This window comes from Chaetodon auriga, chromosome 2 (assembly GCF_051107435.1).
Source record: "Chaetodon auriga isolate fChaAug3 chromosome 2, fChaAug3.hap1, whole genome shotgun sequence".
Taxonomy (NCBI): domain Eukaryota; kingdom Metazoa; phylum Chordata; class Actinopteri; order Chaetodontiformes; family Chaetodontidae; genus Chaetodon; species Chaetodon auriga.
The window spans coordinates 22,818,092-22,840,174 of record NC_135075.1 but is presented as its reverse complement, the minus strand read 5'-3'; the positions used below and the strand labels follow the sequence as shown (position 1 = coordinate 22,840,174).

Sequence of the window (22,083 nt, the reverse complement as noted above, 5' to 3'; positions counted from 1 at the left end):
TTGTTTACTTATGTGAGGTCTCTTCTAAGCAGGTTTCTAAAGCACATTATGCTTTGACCAATGCGTCGTTCTTCCTGTGTTTGGAAAGATGCAAAATTTGCATGTTCTGATCTCAGAAAAGCAAAAACATAAAGGGCTGAAGGAAATGGGGCAGAGCATCAATCTGAGGTGCTGCAAGACTTATTAAAAAAGCAATAATTTGACAATTGGAAAATACCCTGATTTACTTTCTTGCTGAGAGTTAGATGAGAAGACTGATAGCACTCAGCCAGCAGCTGGTTAGCTTAACATTAGCATAAAGGCTGTAAACAGGGAACCAGCTAGCCTGGCTATGTCCAAACGTAACAAAATCCACCTCCCAGCACCTCTGAGCTCACTAATCAACACATTACATCTTGTTTAATCCCTCCAAATACCAAAATGTTTCAAAGATAAATCACAGTTTTATGGGGGAGATTTATGCCCGGCCATTTCTTAGCCAGAGTCCGTGGTCTGCTGGTTACCTAGCAACCCAACAGTCAGGACAAAGATGTCTGTCGCTACCTCTTTGACCTCTTCTTCAGGTGAGCAGCAAACCGTAGAAGCTCTTGTAATTTTCATTTTTTCAATATTTTGAAACATTCCTCTGTGATTTTCCTTGGAAATGGATAATTTCCCCACAGAATGAAGAAATGTAAATTAACATTGGTTGGTTTCCACCAGCGAGTTTGCAGCTGTGTCTTGCTGTAGCCAAGCTAAACAGCTGAGGAGCTACCGGGCCCAGGTGCACACCAGGGGGTTCCTGACACAAGCTCCGCTCTGCTGCCTCCGACCAGGAGGTGCAGAGTGCAGACAGAAACACTGTCTGGTTGTTACTGATACAATAACACTGGATGAATCACCAGGATTTTATTCAACTCGACACCGCCACTGCAGAAGTAGAAATCCGAGGGGTAATTAATTTCCTTGCAGCTATATATTTTAACACTCTTATCCCTCTGCAAATTGTGGTACTGCCAAACAAAGCTAAGTGGTAGCAACTAACAAGGCAGCATGGCTTTGGATGTCAGGGGCAGCAGGTCTGGCTGTGATGACAAAATGAAGAGTGGTGTCTCATTACAGCCAGTCATTTTCTGATTGTGATGGGGCATGTGCTGCCTTGACAATGTTTTCCACTGGTAATCAATCAGGCAAACACTCTGACAGGCTAACGTATGGTGAGAATAACATTTCTTTTCCACTCAGAATTCAAATCCTGACTCTGACGTTAGTCTTATGGACAAAAAAAAAACATGTTCTGTGACGCCATATATTAAAATGTGCACGTCGTAGCCTGTGTGCATAACAGGAAATGACTTCACACGGTTGGGTAGGGGCTTTATTCATTAAATTTATTAAGATGCTACATAGTCCAACCAGGTTGGGTTGTTTTTATACACCAGAGAGACTACTTGACTAGGAATATTAATCTTCTTCTCAGATAGACTTATTTATTTATTTATATACATACAAAACAGTTTCCCGACTGCTTACATTGATCACGGTGATGGTCAGAGACTCCAGAACAGGTCAGTGTGTAGTGTGTCTTTCAGCTGGGCCTGGATCAATAAGTATTTACATGTTATTATTATTGTTGTTGCTTGATCCTTCTTGGAGTACCAAACTGGTGGGATATACAGGAGTAAATTCTTCATATAATCACATAACAGTATATTCTGGTTCTTAATATTTTCATTTTGCAAAATGTTCTGATACTCCAACCAGGATTCGTTGAACAAGAAGAATTTTCTGAAAGTACTATATGACCCAGGTCTGATAACCCAAGACGAGCCTGAAGCTCAGGTCTGCTCTGCCCTCCCTCTAAGCAGCAAGTCATCCTCAACCCAACGACTTTACAGAGATACAGTGGAAACACAAGCTCATGTTTATTTTAATCTCTTCCCCAGGAGCCACATCCATTGCCTTCCACTCCACCTAACATGAAAATATGGTGGCTTCTTGTCATTTTTTCTTTCAGTCTAGTAAAGGGGAATGCACTCCTGCTTACTCATCTAACGTGGGATAAAAATACGACCAACTGCTCTTTTTCCGTCAAATATTGCGAAGTAGAATGACGCTCTCCACTGCTGTTTTTTCATCATGCAAATTTGGAGATGAAACAATTTGAGAGTTTTTTATTTATTATTATTTATTTCTGACAAAAAAATTACCATTGGCTCTGGAACAGTACAATGTCATCACGTGGTCTCCTCAAGGGTATAAGCTAGGCTGTATGCTTTTCTCCCCCTCTCGCTCGAGAGAAAAAAAATGCTGTATGCTGCAGGAAGATCAAAGGAGAGACACTCTTAATCTTAGTGCATTGAAAACGAACACGACTCATTAATAAGCAACAAATAATTGCTCAACAAACACCGTAAAAACTGAACACAGGCCGGCAGTGGAGTGACAAAAAGAAGAAAAAACAGCAAAATCACCAGCAGTGGAGAGCAGGCAGCTTAAAACACTCAGCTGATCTCTGACATACATTTGCTCCAAACAACACAGAATGTCAACAAATGTATGGCTCAGTAGGAAAATATGAGAAAACAAAAAAGAGCTGGAAAAGTCCTTTGTTTCGGACACTGAAACAGGACCTTGGTGTCGCTGATGTTGTCAAGCAAACACATACGCAGTCGCCTCTGCATGCACCTTCTGCTCATTTGTGGTTTCTCACTATATGTATGCATGCTTTCTGTGCGCGCCTGTATATATATGTTAATGTACTATATATATACCTCCATCTTGGCCTGAGAATAACTTGCCCAAACAGGTCACAAGGCAAGATTTTCATCTGGAGAACATTTACAGAATTGCTCTAATCCTACAACTCTGGAGCTCATTTCTGGTAGCTGCAATATTCTTAAATGCTTCAACCCTAACAACAACAAAAAAAATTTACTTAAAATCATAAAAATGCAACAAAAACACAAAAGAAGAGAAAGAAAAAAAAAAAAATCAGAAAATGTAGTTGTGCAAACCTACAGCCAAATGACATTATTATCACCATTATAAAAGCAATTAAATTAGATTCAAAAGTCCAGATGCAACACTCTGTGAACGCATGCAATCGAACATCCCCTCTGACAACTGGGGATGAGGTGAGCACTGAGTGACAGGTGACGGGAGTAAGGTAGAGTGAAAATAAAAAGGACACGAGGAAAGAAAATACCTATGGTATAGTGTTTCATACACTGGTCGAGGTTGCTCTACAATCAAAGACAAGCCGATTTTACAAAGCCTCTGATTGGAGAAGTCAGTTTGATAGCCCTGTGTGTAACCCCGGCTGTGTGGATCATCTCTCTGGTTAATCCCTTCCTTAAATGGGGTTTAGCTGGAAGGAACACCTGGATATACTGTACAGTGGGGGGATTACGTATACATGTACATAGGCTCTGGCCTCCGTCATTTAGAAAAAGAAACGACATTACACTAAAATGACATTCGCACAATTGCAAACTGACTCAATCGCACCAACACTACCTCGCCGGTGTTAGAAAATCCATTGGTTTGAATCACGAGCATTAAATCATGTTTCCATTACCCCCCACCCGCAGAACCAGTCATCTGTATACATAAAACTTTGGGAAGAGGGCCAGAATGATTATGTGATGATTACGTAGAGGCAAGACCTGTAACAGTAGGTTTGTTCATTATGATGAATCGGTTTTTCTTCTTTTTTTTTCTCATACATTACTTTTGAAATTTTTTACATAAATGAGACTGAATCAAAACTAGTACCACCCCCCTCCCCCACCCAGCGGATATGGCATTTCTGATCCAAAATCCCAGATCCCGCGTTTGTTTTCGTCCCCCTGAAAGCATGCTGCTGCCGACCGAACTGCGCCGCCATCTACAAGACCAACTTGCCCACGATGACGCCCACCACGAAGAAGAGCACGATGAGGGCCACCGTGCGGGCGCTCAACCCCTCCTCTTTCTTCATGCCAACTGAGGAGTGCTGAGATGACATCATGTTACTCTTCCTCATCCGCAGGCCGTCGTCCTCCTGAGGCGGGGAGGAAGGGAGATAAAGACAGTGGGTGAAAAGGTGCGAGAAGGGTGAAAGAGATCATTTAGAGATGATGACAGAAAGGAAGTGTGTGAGAGGAGGAAGAAGGGCGGCGGTGGGAGTGAAAAGAGACGGTCACTTTGTCAATCAGTCAATAAGATAAGACAGTATTTATTTACTAGCTCAAAGAAATGGGATCTGCTTAAATCTTCATCTGACCCAATCCCCGGAGGGCTGCAGAAGGCGCCAGGCTTTAACACACTTCACTTCCCAGCAGCGGGTGGGGGGGCTCTCTGTTAGTTTAATCTCAGCCGCAGGAGCAGCCAACAGTCGTTCTGCCTCTGGCAAGAACTTAAAGGGGAGGAGGTGGTTGTGGTGTTTGAGGGGAGGACGACTTTTTCTTAGCCGTCTGTGGTGTGTGTGTGTGTGTGTGTGTGTGTGTGTGACGTATTTCCAACCAAACCTTAACAAAACCCATTTTAAACCTTGCTCCACTGATCGCTGTGATTGATGTCATACTCATTGATTTGCAAAGCTGCCTTATGAGCTCCGAACCCTGAGGTCTGCCACTGATTATGGATACGAGCGGTTGCGCTTAATGCAAACCTTAATCTTGAGTTAGTGTCTCTGCAAAGGGTGGAGGACACTGCAACGTCATTTGTGTGAATCGAATTTCCACTTTATTTGCTTATCTTGACAACCAGAAATAATCAACAAATTGATGCCATCTGCTGATTTCATGATTGAGATGAAGAGTTTTCTTTGCTCATTGAGTGGATTAACATTTTCTCTCCGCCTTTGAAGGCAGACGGAGTGTTTGAACCATGCTGGGTATTACAAGATTCAACGTACAGAACACATCAGAGGTGAAACAACTGAGCTGATCGACAGAAAATGAATCAGCAACAATGTGGACAATCGAGTAATTGTTTCATGTTTGTTTTCAGCAGAAATGCAAAATTTTTAATTGTAATTTCATTAAAAACATTTTACGTATTTCTAAATTTTGTAGGCCAGACCATCAGTTGATCAATAACAGATAATAAAGATCATTTGTAGCTGCAGTTCTTCTACATACAGCTGACTGTTTCATGTGTTCATTCATAAAGTAACTTTCATACAGTATGCCCAAGCAATATATTCAGTGGTTGTTTTTTTGTTACTCATTTCAATACACATCTGAATGCACATCCAGAGTCTCTGCTAACAACAGAAGAAATTATTATGTTTTATATGATATATTAGGTTTATTATGCTTCAGGGACAACAAGCAGTGTTGCTGCATCACACAGGAAATGTCACATATTTTTAATGAGTGAGGCGACTGTTTGAATTGTGACCTAACACAGGTAATGAGACGTGTCTGGATCTGTCTGATTCAGCTAAGCAGGTGGCTGATTGATTGATCACATCACAGGTGTACTGACACTACAGTGATACCTGTGCCTTTACCCATCAAAACGTAAAATAAAAAACAGACTGTGGTGCTTGGGTCATCTCACTCACCCTGATCTGTTTGTTTTCTTCCCGTAGCCTCTGAGCCTCCATCTGCAGCCTCTTACACTCCTCCATGATCTTCTTTACCTCCCCGTCATCGAGGGTGGAGCTCATGGACTTCGGAGGCAGCGCGGAGGAATCTGACTTCAGCAAGCTAGACGACATCATCTTGTTGGACTCCATGTCGTGCTGTAAGTGGGTTACAGGGCGAAAAGTTATAATGCAATAAGATGTCTGTTGCTGCCACAGCGATTCCATGGCAATTCTGACCAATGGCTTGGTTGGCACATGGGTGCAATTTTATGTTTATACGTGGAGACTTTCAGACTTTCATGTACAGCATATATATATATGCACTCACACAGGGCTGCGGGAACAGAGGGCTTCTATCTCTGTGTTTGCGGGAGAGTTCACCCAGGGGTGCCTTTCATAAGTGGATCAAGCTGGTTTCTATCAGCACTACCTCTAGTGGACTATGTGGTGCACAGTGCTGACTGGGAGCCGTGTGTATGTATTGCACAGCTCATAATGAATTGAAAACAACTGCTACAGGTCCTTTTCCCTCCTTGTGCTCATGAGGCCAGTACACTCAGCTCCTATCATGACGAGATAACGTCTCTACAGCTGTGTGGGGTCTGAGAAGAATCACAAAAATAATAAACTGCACGTGAGAATGAACAAAATGCCGCTCTGTAGGGCAGCTGATGTCTGGGAGTGTGGTTGAGGCAGAGCTGGATATGGAGGAAAAGGATGAGGAGGAAGATTAATGCTAAAATGTAGAAACGTCATAGAGAAGATTGAAAGAGAAAAAGAAAGAGAGGCGAGTTGGGACAGTATTAGAGTACAGACAGAAGAGGCGAGACGAAGACTGGGATGGGACACATGAAAAAACAGACAGAGGATAAAAACCAGAGAGGAAGAAGGCAGCCACAGCACATTACTAAGTAGGTGGGGGGCTGGAAAACAACAATAAACATTATCTATATATAATGCAGCCCCTCCTCAAGACAAATATTAACAAGTAAACAAATGTACCCTACTGAGAGTAGCATTAAAAGGCATAAATCTGTTATATTTGGTGAGAAAACCAGCAGCATAATGGATAATAAATGAAAAACCAACAATTAAAAATACATTGTGCCCCCCTGCTGAGGCCTGGGATGTTGAAAACAATGGCAGGAAGCACTTAGATGTATCATTCCCTGCAGTTTCTGTGATATCACATCTGTAGTGACAATGAAAACTGACATGGTGAGGCGAGGAGGGGAGAGGAGCGATATCATGTGCTCACCGTTTTTTCGTTCTCCACTGGCATCTCAAAAACACACCTCAGCTTGGAGTCCATGAGCTCCTCTGGCTTGGCCTCCTTCCACTGGAAGAACCAAAAGCATAGAAAAAGACTATCAACATAATGTTAATTTATCATTGAGTATTTCTCATTATCATTACAGTTTATTATCTAATCAAGTTAAAACTCACCATTGCAATAGTTTGTGAAAAAATCTACGTTAGATATTTATAGCGTGCCAGATCAGTTGGCTTTTGCTAAGCTGCTAAAAACCAACAATTGTGTTTATTATAGCGACAAAGGGAAGGATGGTTTGAAGTATGTCAGAGCAAGAGCAACAGAGTGAGTGTGAGGCGTGAGGAGGTAGCTGGCTGTTGATAATGGCTCCTCACAGGACAGAAAGCTCAGATAAACCTCCTGCTGTCACTTGGTCTGAGGCCACTGAACAGACATGAGGGATAACAAGTCGTCTGTGTTTTGCGCTTTGGTCTTAATTAGTGAGATTAGGGTGCTTTTATTGTTGTCCTTTACTCAATTAGGTCTGTGGAAAGTCATTTGAGTCTTACCAACGATATGATTTATGGATTTAAATCATAGTTTTATGCACTGTCTAGCTCCAGTAAATACAATATCACATTCATCATTGTGTTTCTTTGTCTCAGAGCAGGTATTTCTGACTTCCAATTTGAAGCCCCTACAGTGCTTCAAATTGGAGGCAGCAACAGTCTGTTTAGCAAGCATGAAAATACTACCATTGAAGACTGTGATGGTCTGAAAATGTATCTTTGAGTGCCATTCTCCCTTGTCAAATGCTCATTCAGGCTGTGTCCTCAGACAACTTTTGCTTTTGAAGCATTTCTATCAACAGCTGGACTGTTATCAGGAAGATCTGCTCTGTCCATTGTTCCCCAAATCTCATGTGAAACAACAATGGAGAGAAATCTGTCACCGTGAGCACAGCAGTCTATCTCTGCTGTACTCTCCCAAAAACACCCTGCCTCAAAAAATCTGCTTTCAAGTCTCACTTCGGTCACAGTCACAGGCTTGCGCAACAACCCGCCAGGATTCAGGCTCTGCCTCGACGCGGCGTCTCTTTTGTTACCATCACTCAGGTTGATTATGTGTGTCTGTGTTGTGTGAGTCACGATATCATACCAAATTCTCAAAACACGTGTTGGCATGTTGATGATGATTTACTGTAAGTATGCTGGCCAGTGATCGCAAAGATGACTTTGAGACCACACACACTGTTACGACTGAACTGAGCTCATTGTGTTTTTTTTTTCTTTTTTTATTGCTGTGTGTGTCAGCACTGCGACACAGCCTCTCATGCAGGCTGGGGGTTACTGATCGACTGTGTCTTTCCTAACAGATAAACTCAGTGGGTGTATTCCCTGATCACAGTGACTGAGGTACATCTGTGTGCAAAACATTTTTGTTTTAGAGGATTTGCAGCAAAAAACACACTGATGGTGTGAAAGATGATTTTAGGAAGGAGAAACACTCACCACTCCCTCCATGTCGGTCATGTCAGGAGGTGCTAACATGGACTGGACCATGAACTTGTGTTTGCTCTTCTCATTGGGATCGTAGTCAAAAGGTTGCAGCATAACTGAAACACAGAAAGTCAGTGTCAGCACAGAAAGGAAAGCACAATGTAAAGATATGACCAGGCTTTCTCCCATGACATATGTACAGAAATGTTAAAGCAACGTTGCAAAATCACAGCAACACCGTAAACTCTGTAGGATTGTTAAAATGAGTTAAGACAGTGGTTCTGGGGTTGGGACCACTCTAAGGGCTCATGAGGTAACTCTGCAGGGTCATGAGATAATTAATGGGCCAGGAAGAAGAAAACAACACACAAAGTTACGCCATACACATTCAGCCATGGAAGCAAAGAAAGACGGTAATAATTTGATTCTTGAAAGAAACTTGATACCAAGCCATGACTACTGAATACTGAATGTAGAAAATTGGCTACTACTAACTTTATAGCATCAGAACATAATGATATATGTGTATAAATTAACAAAATAGAGATGACAGGAAACAAAAATAGGTCATTTTAAATGATTGAATTCTAAGGTCCAATATTTAAATGTGCAGTAAAATTGCTGAAATTCGACTTGTTATTGTTGGATCTTTTTGAATTTTGGACTACTGGAGTATTTTCTACCTGAATTTGTGAGTCGTAAAAATACTTGGAATTTTTGAAATTGCAATACTTGAAAATATCTGCAGAAAGGGGAATTCAAACAGATGGTTTTCAAAGTAAAATATTACAGAGCGATAAATTCAGTGGTGTTCAAATGTCAACAAAAGTTGTTGAAATGCAGGTCAGATCCAAAACACTATGACTGTATTTGCTTCCATCCATATGTGACCTGTGATGAGGGGTGGCAAGTAAAAACCCTGCTGCATTTAAAGATGCGCAAAGCAAAAAGGTTGGGTACCACTGCTCAGCAGGGTCACATATGACACTACTATAAAAATCACTTTGACAGACACAGACTTGACACTCCATGTGAATATTGTAGAAATTTTGTTTTGCTCTGGTTTTATTTCCCTTTTCTTTAAGCCTCATCCTCACTTGCCATCCTCAGGAAAACATGTCAGACACAGTGTCTCGTTAGTATCCTTTAAACTGCAGCAGACAGACAGGAACACAATATGATTTGTGGGTACAATGTGCCACCTCAAACACGAAACAAACGCTTATGAAATGCCAGCGATTAAGCCGTGACTTCTCTTTGTCGACAACTTTCCATCTCTCTCCCTTTTCTCAACTCCGTGTCCACTCCTCGGATTAAAGAGGAATTAGTGCATATCAAATAGCCATGAATTTGTCAAACAGTACACTCAGGCCTCCACGTCTTCAAGGCTCTGGGCTTGCCCAGGCTGCTTGGAAAAAGTGGTGGAGATGATTTATTCCAAAGTTCGCGTTACCATGACGCCGAAACACTGACGGATCTACAAATACCCCAGGGGGTAATCTTTCTAACAGCTTCCAACCCTGTCTTTTCCTTTCTTAACATTACATATCGCTCTAACAAAAAGCAGGTGTGGGGTTGGAATACTACTTTAACCCATCACCACATCAGTCCTCTCAGTCAGTGGTGTGTTATTTGATGTCATTCCAATGACTGAGAAGGTATTTTAAGGCTGTAACGATGATTTACAATGATCACTTTCTTATGTCAGTATTCAAGCGCAGAGGGGATGAAAGTGCCTATTGATTGGTGATATTTTTCTCCTTTGACTTCAGTTTTTAAATGAGGGTGTAATTGAAAGGCACATTTCGACATCAGTACCAACTATGTCTACAGTGCAGTTCTGTGGCTTTCACTAGAAACAAATGACCTTCTCATTTCAAAGCCGGTGTAGCTATCAGGATGGTTTTCATATATGGCACATGCCAATTCTCCCTAGAGTGGGAAACCTCAGAGACGTAGTGCACCATTACAACAATCAGGGCAGTTCAATATCGCAAACCAGAAACAGACGGCATGAACAGATTGAGAACGTCCTGTTTGAGTCAGACCCAATTTGCACAGCAATCTACCTTAGGTTCCAAGGGGACAATACTAGAGAATGGAGGCAGGAAAGCATGTAAATTCTTTTGAGCAACAGTGAATAACATAAAAAAAGGTCCTGATCCAAAGCCTGGAATGAAAAAAAAAAGCCACAGTAGGGGAAAAAGTGATTTAAGCCGTCTTTGATCTACCGTCTTTGAACACACCTTTACAAAAAGCTACTTCTGCTAATGGCATGATTTAGAATTCTCACTTCATGCTGGGCAATCATTTATAAAAGTCAAAGAAGCTAATTGTAGTCAACACGGTCAAGCAGGATGGTAATCGCCTGCCTGCTTGTTGATGATGAATGGAACCATTAGAGGGGCGAGGAAGGGAGTAAAGAAAACTTTCCTTTCCTGTCTCTAATTAATTGTGTCCCATGGGACAAGATGCTCACACGCTCACTAACTATTTACCTTGAAGTGCTTACAGAGTTCCACCCATGGTTCCTGCTCCTTCATAATGACCACACATCATAATCATTACAGGACTTACACAAGATTCATGACTGTAGGTCTGCAACTAATCTTTTTTTTTTTTTTATCCATTAACTGTTTGAAAAAATGCCTTTTTCTCAATTAATCAAGTAATTGTTTGGTCTATGAAATGTCGGAAAATGGTTAAAAAAGCATCTACAAGTGTTTTTGTTTTGTCCAACCGACAGTAAATGATGCAATGGGCATTTTGCATATTAATTATCTGTCAACTGACTAACTGATTAACAAACTAATGATTTCAGCTGTTCTCTATAGCTTTGGGTATAATGATTCACTCCTCATTTCCATATAAAACCATGGTGTTGCGATGCGATATGTACTCAATACAGGAGAAATAGCCAGAAAATGTGCTGTACATTTCCATTTTCACAGTGTTCTATCACTCAGCTTCAATGAAAGAGACTTCAGCATTTCTCTGACCCATTTTATGTGAATTCTCTGCAGCTAGGCAGAAAACAAAAGTTGACAATATAACAAAAATGAAGAAACAGATGGTGATGTGCCAGGAAAACAAAAGACCATGTCTCATCTTAACGACCAAAGCACTACTGATCAACAACTTCAGAACAAGATACGAGGTGAATCTGCATCGTTACGACACAATGTGAAAACGAAGCGAGATGAGATATGACACACGATGCCATACGGCTCATTGTTACACCCCTATCTGTAACAGTGACCTTTTCACACAGATTCAAAGAAGCCTCACTTGTACAGGAGCACTCCCCGTTTACTTTGTCCAATATTACTCAACAAAAAAACCTGGTCAAAGATCAGCAAACCTACCGAGACTATATAGCGTGGGAGTGTGGAAGAGAGTGAAGTCAACCAGAGTTGTTGAGATACAGGCCTGGAGGGAAAACTCACCAGGACGTAAGAGCTAGCTCTCATAAAACATATTCATATTCAAGCTTATCCTGCAGGGTAGCAGGATCTCACACTTCTGACTGTGCTCTCCTGGGCCCATCTAATTCAATATAATTCAAGAGGAACAAAACAAAAAAAAAAAAAAAGGAAAGAAGAAAAAAAGAGTACTGACTATACAGCAAACCTATTTCAGGGTGGAAAATAACCCAGGAGTCAACAGCATTCAATCCACCACACTTTTGCAAAAGATCAGCTACCACTTAAAGCAGTGATCGTCAACTCGCGGCTCTCAGGCCCCATCCGGCCTGCCAAAACTTCCCCTGCAGCCTGCGGAATATTAATGAATTCAGAAAATATGCGCATCTAACGTTACTGACCGGTGGAAGAGGCCAAGTTCATCCTGAGAGTGATTGTTGATCAGTTTGCCAACCCCTGGCAACGAGCCAAAAATTAAGTAATTCAAGGTTCATTCGTTCTATAGAATCAGATTATTCTCCAAGTCCATCCCCTCTCCTCTGCGGACCCACCATCGAGCCGCCCAGCTCCCAGGCTGGTCATTCCCTGGAGCCGACAACAGCGCACTCGCGGCAGGTAACTCAGTGTCAGAGAATCACTGAGCTTGTCTATTAGGCCAAGAGGCGTCACTCAGGTTTATTTTCGTTGGCCAACTGTTAAATTGAGTTCCAAACTGAGTATTTCTGTTTGCGTCCTGGGATCCCAAAGAGGAGGTTTTTGGTTGAGATAAGGACTCATTCATTGGTACTTGAACTGTAGGTTTTGTACTGAACACTGACTCCCTCCTTGGTGGTGGTCTGTCCACACTGATGTAGGCTAATAAAAATAACATTTATTTGTAAGAAAATGAAAATACTAAGAAAAATTAGGATAATTAGGCCTGAATCAGTTTATTTTTTCTATTTAAAAGTCCGGCCTGCACATTGGCTGCTTAGAAAAATTAGGAACCTTGGACAAATGTTCAGTTGCAATAATGAAGTTGATGGGTAGAACAGCACACGGGGGTTTTAAATATTGGTACAGACCGTGTGTAGAATATTAGCAGAAATGTTTATGAATATGAAAATCAATTCAGACAGGAAAATCCCCTCCTGACATACCAAAGGCACATTAGAATTGAGTATAAGGCCAAGCTAATCAAGCTTATTCAGATAACTGAAACAAAATAATTGTTTTTTTCATTGTGGTATGTTATTTTGCTTTCTGCCTCGGAATGTTAACATGTCCCGAGTATGTCAGATGAACTTCTGACATATTCCCAGAAGAAACTCAATACTTGTGGACACAAGGATTTTTGTAACATTCACGCCACATACTTTTCCACTGAATGCTGCTACATAACACCAATCAACCTCAGCAACATTCCTGTGGCCATGGCTACATTGAACATATACAGTTACAGCTAGGTTGAGCTTCAAAAGCAATGTGTGTATCCTCAGCTAAGCCGGCAAATGACAAATCTCGAATATGTAGGTGTCCTGTGGCAGACCCTTTCACCCCGATGCAAGTGGATGTATACATAGCTTTTGCACTGCTTTCTCAAAACAAGACAAACTGGACTGCAACGAGCTACAGATCCTATGCAATCTGCTTAGATGTAGGACAAAAACTCAATCTAACAATAATTTTGCCTCAATACCTAAGTACGCATAGTGTGATGTTATTTTGGGGAATGATTATTTGTGCTTCCAGAATATCTTTACACACAAACAAAAACAGCCAAGCAGTGTTTGTTTCACTCAGCTAAGACAATCTGCAACGTAGCTTTTAAGACCAGGAGGATATAACACTTAAAAGGTGCCCTGTGGAGTTTTCTAGTAAACAAACAGAAGTTATGCTTAGATTCAATGTTACATAAAACCCATTGTATGCATCCTTGGGATCTAACAAACATTAGAAGCATTTCCTTTTACATAAAAAAGTTGCAAAGCTAATTTTTTTAACATTTCAAACCCTGTATTGTTCATGTTTATTTGCTTGAGGTCTTTTCTTCACTGCTTTTCCTGTTGCACTGATGCATTTTCTGGTGCACTGAAGGCCCTGTATACTCTCACAGGTGTTTTGGCTGATCACACCTGTGCTCAGATTGAAGATAGTCACACAACAGCCAGGCACTGAATCTCTATCAGCTGACGATCAAACAGTAACATGCAGAGGCAATATTGTGATAAACTTTAATTTCATCTTTGGCTACATTTAAGAGATTTAAGTCAGTCCAGAGGCTTGACCACTGAACCCTCTACCATTGTTTTGTTATTCGTTTACATGCTGATGGAGCCCTCAGTTCCAGCTGGCATATATAGAATTTAAATACAATGGAAACCACACCCACCCAGCACAGGATCTGGAGCACACCTATTAATAAAGGTGTATTTTGCCCCACCCTATTAGATGCAACAAAGTTAGCAGCATGTTTTTTTTTTTAACAAACCTGGGTTTCTCTTCTAAGTAACTTAATGCGTGTTCAATTTAAAAGCACACTACGCCTGAACCCTCAACCACTGGTTACCCTGTTAAGTATACTGCTTTCTGAGTTGTCCCCGAGGACAGACTGGACAGAAAGAGGTTACAGAGCATGCCATGTTTGCCTTGAGTGACTACATTCTCAGAAAAACAATCTCCTTTTGGGACTCAAACCTGTGACCTTTCTCAGTCTAATGAGGGTTAAAAATTATGGAAAATGGCACAGAGTATTGTGCTGATTTGTCAGCCGCTGCTGACTACAGGCCCCAGTGACACACTTTGCTGTTGCTGACACCAGATAGGGGAGGTTGTAAAATGAGTCTGTGGCTGGAAATGGCAGAGGTGGCACAGTGTGGAAACACTAGCCTGTACCTGTCTCCCTCAAAAGGCTCAACTGGGAAAGAGGCCTGCAAAGAGGGACTGAGGCAAGAGGACGAGGGTACGTGGGGTAACGGGAGGGGGTAGCATGTATGTTTATGTAAAATGAGCAAACCCATTTAGGACTGCAGATATAATCAAAATACAAATAACAGCAATCGCAGCGATATTAAATAGTCTCACAAGTCACTGCTGCTGGTGTAGTCTTTAAAATCTTAACTAAACCAACACAGTTATCACAACTTATCAGAAATGATACCTTAAAGTTGCTCAGGCAAAAAAACAAAGTGGTACGCAGAAAAAACAGCTCAAGCCTCATATTTGTGAAGATCTACCCGTAAATGTTTGGTATTTCACTAGATAAAGACTTGACCCCCTGCTCAGTCCCACTTCCTCAGTCATTACCTGAGACGTTGATTGAGGTGCCTGCATCGATGATTCCACTGTTTGGCCGCACACAGTACCGGCGCGGCGCTGTTGTCTTCACCTTGAAACACACATTCCTGTCTGTAGGGTTGGAGAGCTTGAGATTTGTGGTGACCACGTCTGAGAATGGACCTGTAAAGGAAAATAAGGCGGACACTTAAAGACTGTTGCTGAGTGCTTCAGGACAACATTAAGGTCTCTTTGACAAAATATGCTTTTTTTCAAAATTATACAGTCCTCCAGAAGGAAATCTTACATTCAAGAGAAGAAGAAAAAAGTATAAAGGATCATCACAGATTAAGGCAAAGAATATAAAAAAGGCATAAGTTACATTAAATGGCAACAAATCATAGGAACATCAGTTCAAACTGGACAGAGATCCCTTTTAATTTTGATCCTGGCCAAAAAGAAGTTATGATCTCACTCACCGCACACATTAATTTCAAAATACTATTCGTCAGTTAAATTGTTTGAATGCCAAATGGTTGGAGAAAATGACACATGTACCCGGACAGACTGATGGAGACTATAACTGCCACCGGCACATAAACTCAAAGAAGCTTGTGATGTGTGTGAGCCGAGTTGTCACACAGTGGCATAATCAAAGCACACGAGTGTCTCTTAGTCAACTGATCACAACACATCAAAATGCAAATCCATCATCCGCTGCTGCAGAAAAAGCACCAGTCTGAATTAAAAAGAAGAAAAATAAACAGCATCACTCAATTAGACACAGTTCTTTATATATAAAGTGAAAAAATAATGTGTTTACTGTGACACATCAAAGAAGAAAGTGGAGTGGGAGCTTCATTTGATTCAGTGCATGTGTTGAAATTGTAATTATTCGTTGTAATATATGGCACCATTGAACACAATAGAGAACCAAATTTCAGGAAATAACACATATGTATTTTATTTAGTTGTTTTTTTCCAAACCTGACACACTGTTACGCTGCACATACACAGCAGAAACAGGCTGATCTGACCTTCTTCAAACCATGGGAATGTTAAAATAATTAGATGACTCAAACGCCAGTGGGTAAAGCCTATTAAAAATAAGTGACATGTATGTTAACACATTTAAATGTGGTCAATCAAAGCCTAAATGAATGTGACTTTAATTATGACAAATTCAATCTACTGCCTACAATTTGGACCTTCTGCCACATACTTTCTTGAATTGACCTGACATTTGGATAAACATAGTTTTACTGCCAGTGTAACTAATGCAGGTTTTTAATATGTCTGACTGGAAGCTGTCCTCAAGATAAATAATTCCAGCCTGTTTCTTACATTACACCCCAAAATATTACATGTCAGTGTCACAGCCCAGTGAGAATTAATCGCGGAACTGTCAAGAATGCAAACTAAGCCATCATTTCTTTCTTTTAACATTACTCTCTAGATTCATGTTGACTACTGATGTCCAGCCTGTCCTCTTGATTAAGAAAATCAATTCTAATACCAATTTACCAGAGTCTCTAAAGAGTAAACCATGTGTGCAAATCTATAAATCACAGGCTTCTACTACTGCACCACCACGATCAGAGTAGCTGATGCAGTTTGGCTTCAACTAATTACAGCTATCGTTGTTGATGCAGGCCACATCTCTCTGAGGTTCAGACGAGGCCAGATGCATTAAGCTGCACAGATTGTCAATAACACAGAAAACACTTACAACAAAAGTCACAGCAAAACAACACTGAGCCAAATCTAAAAGGTGAGCAGAGGTTATCCAGCTTGACTGTGGTACTAGAGCGCAATTTCAAGGTATTTTGTTTATCTTTCTTGCACACCTATCAACTACTAACTGTCAAGTAAATTGGTCAGTTTCATTTTGTTTAGTTCTTTCTCTAACTAACCTGGTTTTGACACATTTTCCTGTAATCTTAACCTCATTAAAAAACCTGGGTGGACAGCAGTTACAAACAGTTAATGTTTAATAAGTTCTTTTGGATATGAAATTACATGCTGGTCAAAGTAATACTTGGCCCAGAAGGTAATACAGGCGGTAACACATTAGCCATTCAGTATAAACACCAGACTTGCAGTCTCTGGAATGACTGAACCAGTCCCATAAAGTCTGTCATTAGTGGCAATTTTGAAGACAGGTGGATTCAGATTAATGCAACAATCAGACTGAAATGTCATTTCTTTTCACTTCATTACGCAGCCTGACGTTATGGCTGCAACGGTTTTCTGTTTGGGAGGGAAGTGCTATTTTTCACTAACTGATGTCTCCATTTTCTGGTACATTCTATCGCTGCTTTTCTGGCTCTAGCTCAGACAGATGACGTCCCCATTCACAATCCTCGACAGACATCTGATTGGCTCGGTTGTTTTGTCCAACCCGGGAAACTGCCGTCAATGAGCACAACACCAGACCAATTTGAATTGCTGGAAAAACATAAGATGTGGGCAGTGATTCTGAGGACCGGAGGCACCAGACAGATTCATAAGTATAGTAATTGCACTCACATTGAATATCCACCACAAGAGCAAGCAGCAACTAACACTTTGATTCGTCCTAAAATGACAAATGTGGTGACTGAATTCCTCCTTTGGTGCAAGGTTTATTTTTCATTTTAGTCATAATGACATTAACAGAAAAGTAAATCCGTTGGATATGAGAGCTCTTGCATGAGTACAGTAAGAAAAGTGCCAACACGTGCAAACCTAATCTGACTAACGCACTGAACCTGGAGAAAGCCCAGACTCTATCGAGTCTTTTTTCATATTATCGGCACATTACGCACACAGTATTGTAGGGGGTGCATGCTCACTGGTATCCACAGTTTAATTCCAACATATATCTTTCTGTGTATTTCCTACGAAGTGCTCATGATCCCTCACAAAACCACAGCGTGACATATCTTTAATTTATTCCTGTTATTTCTGGCAACAGTTTCTTTATTGATAGGACGCTCCAGACACTGCACAGCAAAAGGTATCCAGTTAGCTAAACGGCAACCGTTAGTCACTCCTGTGTTTTTCCAGTACCTCTAGTGAGACCAGAGCAAATTCATAGTCAAGTGAGGGGCAATGACGAATGAATGTATGACTTCCCAAACTTAGAGGATACAGTGCCAATACCACACACTTTACGGAAACTAAGTTTCATTTTGGAACTTTAGAGTACGGTTAAAAACCATATAAAATAAATATTATTCATAAATGATTCTGCGTCTATGAAAGAGGTCCAAATTTAAGGAACCTATTTTTGTTACTCTGCTGCTGCATGTTAAGATCTGTTCACATCATACACATCATAGTTAGTGACCAACTTCAGTTACTCAAACAACATTTTAACTTGTGATTTCATGCTACCGTTACAAACCCCAAAACTCAGTCTTCTTATCCAGTATGGTGTCGGAACAAACTGTCAAAATAGGCCACTACAGTAGCTATTATGGTGAATAAAACCTTTGCAGTTGAGAGAGGCACACTTAGTGTGCATGAAAACATGGAACTATTTCAGAATTAGCACATACACCAGATTCAAGATAAAGTTTCAGCTCAGCAAACATCCAGAGCAACTGACACTTCCCTTCCCCTATGAGCAAAGACAGAGAGGAAATTCAGACCCTCACAAGCTTGGCTTGACTTCTAAAGGCTTTTAATGAAAGGGACTCACGCCACCAACGACTGTACACCTGATCTACTACTTCCTGAAAGTTTCTTAGGATAGCTTCCAACTCACGAAAACCACAAACTGCAGTTAAAAAATATTATGAAGAGCTGATATTTGAAGCTGTCGTCTCTCAAGGTTAGGTTTTATAAATAGCAGATATAGAGTGAGAAGCCTGGATATTTTTTTTTGTAAAGATTTGCTAACAGTACCCCTGACGAAGATGAAGATTAATAAAGAATGAAAAAGTCCAGTCCCAAACGCTTAAGAGTATTTGGTCGACAGTTGGTCAGAGCCTCGGGCTAACAAGTTGCTACTAACAGACCTACTCTGTATTTCCTCAAGTTTTACACTGTGTGGCTGCATTTTACTTTGAGCCTGAGTTTTGGCAAGAGATTTGTGGTATTGTCTAGCATACTCAGAGGGCACATAGTTCCTTCTGTCTGATTAACACTCGTGCATCAGCACATCTAATTAGACACTTGATACATGTCTATGTAGCATAACCTTTTCTGATTGGCTGGCATGCGACCATGTGCATATGAATGAACACCTCGGTTCTAAATCAGTGCGCAAGGTATGTTTAACTACAGATAACCATAGCAACAGGGCATCTGCTTCATGCTGGTGATATTCCATTTTTTCTTACTGTCACTAAATGCCACAAAAACACCAAAACTAAGGAATTGATCATACTGACAAGAACGGCCTGATATAGCTAATTCCCCCCACATTTACACAGGCTTGCTAAATAAGATGCACATTACACTGCACGGCATGTTCCTTGCCACAGATGAAAACAGTCCTAACATTCCCAGTATTTGTGACCTGTTTTAAAGACTTATATATTCAATAAATAGTGGGATTGAGGCAGACAGCCACAGACAGGGCAGGGAAGTTGAAAAGGTATTAAGAAATGGACTAGCACATTGTTCCTTCTGGATCTTTTCATGGCATTTGTTGACAATAAGAAAAACATGCAACCCAGATTACAAAAGAGACGAGATGCTGTGTAAAACATAAATAAAGCAGAATGTGATAACTTGACAATCCTTTCTGACATATATTCAATTGAAACAGTGCAAAGACAATATATTTAAAGTTTTAACTCATTAGCTTCAGTGGTTTTGTAAATATATGCTCATTCTGAATTTGATGCAGCAACACATTTCAAATAAGTTGCGAGAGGAATGACAAAAGACTGGGAAAGTTGTGGAATGCTCCAAAAACAACTATAGGGAACATTCCACAGGTAAACAGGTTCATTGGTAACAGGTGATAGTATCATGATTGGGTATGAAAGCAGGCTCAGTCATTCACAAGGAAGGATGGAGCGAGGTTCACCACTTTGTGAAACACAATCGGTTAAAGGATATTACCACATGAGCACATGAAAATGAAACAAATTTGACAAAGTGCTAATGATTTGAACACAGCTGCAAAACACCCCAGGGTGTCTCACAATGGTAGACAAGACAACAGATTTGGTGGAGGAAACCACTGGTCATGTTGTTTATGGGACATCTACAGCTGATATCTCCAAACCCCAACACTGATTAGTGGAAAAGTTTGACTCTATTTTGAGGCTAACTGTCCTTTGAACAACTGAGAAACGTATGAAACTAGCATCTCACTCCAGCATACAAGTTGTAATAACTGAAACTGAGGCAGAATCTTTGTAATCTGTTGCAAAACGGATACAATAGTACCATATGTGTTTATGTAACATTATTTGGGCCTAAAGCAACGTGACATCTTGCAGCCAAATGCCGAGGTGGACTAAGATGTCTCCTGGCTATTGTACAGCCCAACCGATGAGGACAGCGGGTATGGTGGTGACCTGTAGCTATAACATATTGAGCATCAGAGGTTGCCCAGCTATTTTGTCTTTTGAGCTGTCAAGTTATTAAATGACAGCTGGCCGGCCAACAGAGCGAGACAGCCAATCAGAGAGCGAGCTAGTATTAGCTAGCTAGACATGCTAAGGATGTTGCAGCTTATGTGCAATGAAAGGTTGTGAATTTAAAAGGCCATTACGTTGTCGGATATTTATTATCAGTGTCATTTCCCAGTGGACGTACGTTTGGTGTCTTGCACTTATAAACTCCTTTAGAAGCAGTTGCTGCAGCAGAAATGTGTGACAGGGCCTGGCTAGCTTAGCCGTCGGAGGCTAATCCAGCTAGCTAACCAGTTAGCTAGCTAGCTGCCGAGCTGCCAGTTGACCTGCCGTCCTTTCAGAGCAGTCTTATTCTCTGATACGCGGGCAATATTGTCAAAGTGTGCAGTGCGGCTTCTCTCCGGTTTGGTTACCGTAACACTGTCCTGCCCCCCTCCCTCCTAACTCTGCTGGCAGAGGCGGCTCCCCCCTCCCGTCCAAGCCGGGCCCTCCCCTCTTACCTCGGAATTTCAGTTCGTGCTGAGGCTCCAAGAGCAGAACCTGTTCCGGCCTGGCCATATCCCAACAGCTGGAGCGGGGTTATCGCACTGCAACCAGTTCCTGTCCGTATAACCCCGTGTTAGGATGTTTTTGAGTGTTGCAACGTCTATAGGGTTATTGTATCAATGAATTAGCTAGCGTGGATATCCTGTCCCCCCGGTCACTAATGCTACTCGAGCTACTAACGGCTGTTGTGATGCAGCAGGAAGGGACTGACAGACAGCCTGGTGACGTCACTGCCTCTGCATAGCCACCCGGGGGGGTGGGGGGTGGGGGTGTGGGGGGGTGAAGGGTGATGCCAGGGTGCACCCAAGGACCACTTCAGTTTTTTGGGGAACTTCAACCAAGTGAACGGACATGGCTTAAACATGCAGGTTTTCATTACCCTCCTCAGACTTCAGCTTCTGCATTTACTAATTATCATCCTCCTCCCTGAAGGGTGAGAGTAATATTATCCTGGAAGATCACTTGTTTTTTTGTCTTGTTTTTTTTTTTTTTTTTACCCTTGAGGAGTTTTTATTACAGTGCATCTTACCTCTTGCCTAATCGGTGTCAGGTCGCAACCAAGATGACACTTTCAAACTTAGTCCTACATTTATCCAGCTTGAATTATCAAGGAAAAACATTTTAGATTTCCTTTTGTGCGACTTCTTTTGGAACAACTTTTGTGTTTTTATCAACACCCATGCTGGAAATGGAAAAATATTGGAAAAAAAATGTACTTTCCCTAAACATATTTAAAATCTTTTGCCATTAGATGTATTTCACATACATAAATTCAGATTTTCATGGACAAAGCCTAATTTTTTGCCTTCTTTTTGTTGTTGTTTGTGTTTTGTAAGGATAAAAAAAATGACTCAATTTGTTTTTCTATTAATCCGAAGGCTGTAAAGTTATTAAGACTTTTTTGTGCATTATGAATTCTCTCTGTCACCATTTTAATATAGCAGAAGAGACACAAGCGTAATGATGGCTCCATTCC

General features: G+C 41.1%; 1 protein-coding gene across 1 annotated transcript; it reads right to left on the bottom strand.

Annotated features, from left to right (window-relative positions):
* Positions 1-1,349: 1,349 nt before the first annotated feature.
* On the bottom strand, positions 1,350-21,318 carry vapb (VAMP (vesicle-associated membrane protein)-associated protein B and C). Its single transcript, XM_076741432.1, has 6 exons — positions 21,062-21,318; positions 15,016-15,168; positions 8,321-8,424; positions 6,816-6,896; positions 5,534-5,713; positions 1,350-4,024 (listed from the first exon to the last, which is right to left on the bottom strand). Exons 1-6 carry the CDS (start codon positions 21,117-21,119, stop codon positions 3,869-3,871), a joined length of 732 nt encoding a protein of 243 aa, XP_076597547.1. The 5' UTR covers positions 21,120-21,318; the 3' UTR covers positions 1,350-3,868.
* Positions 21,319-22,083: the final 765 nt, after the last annotated feature.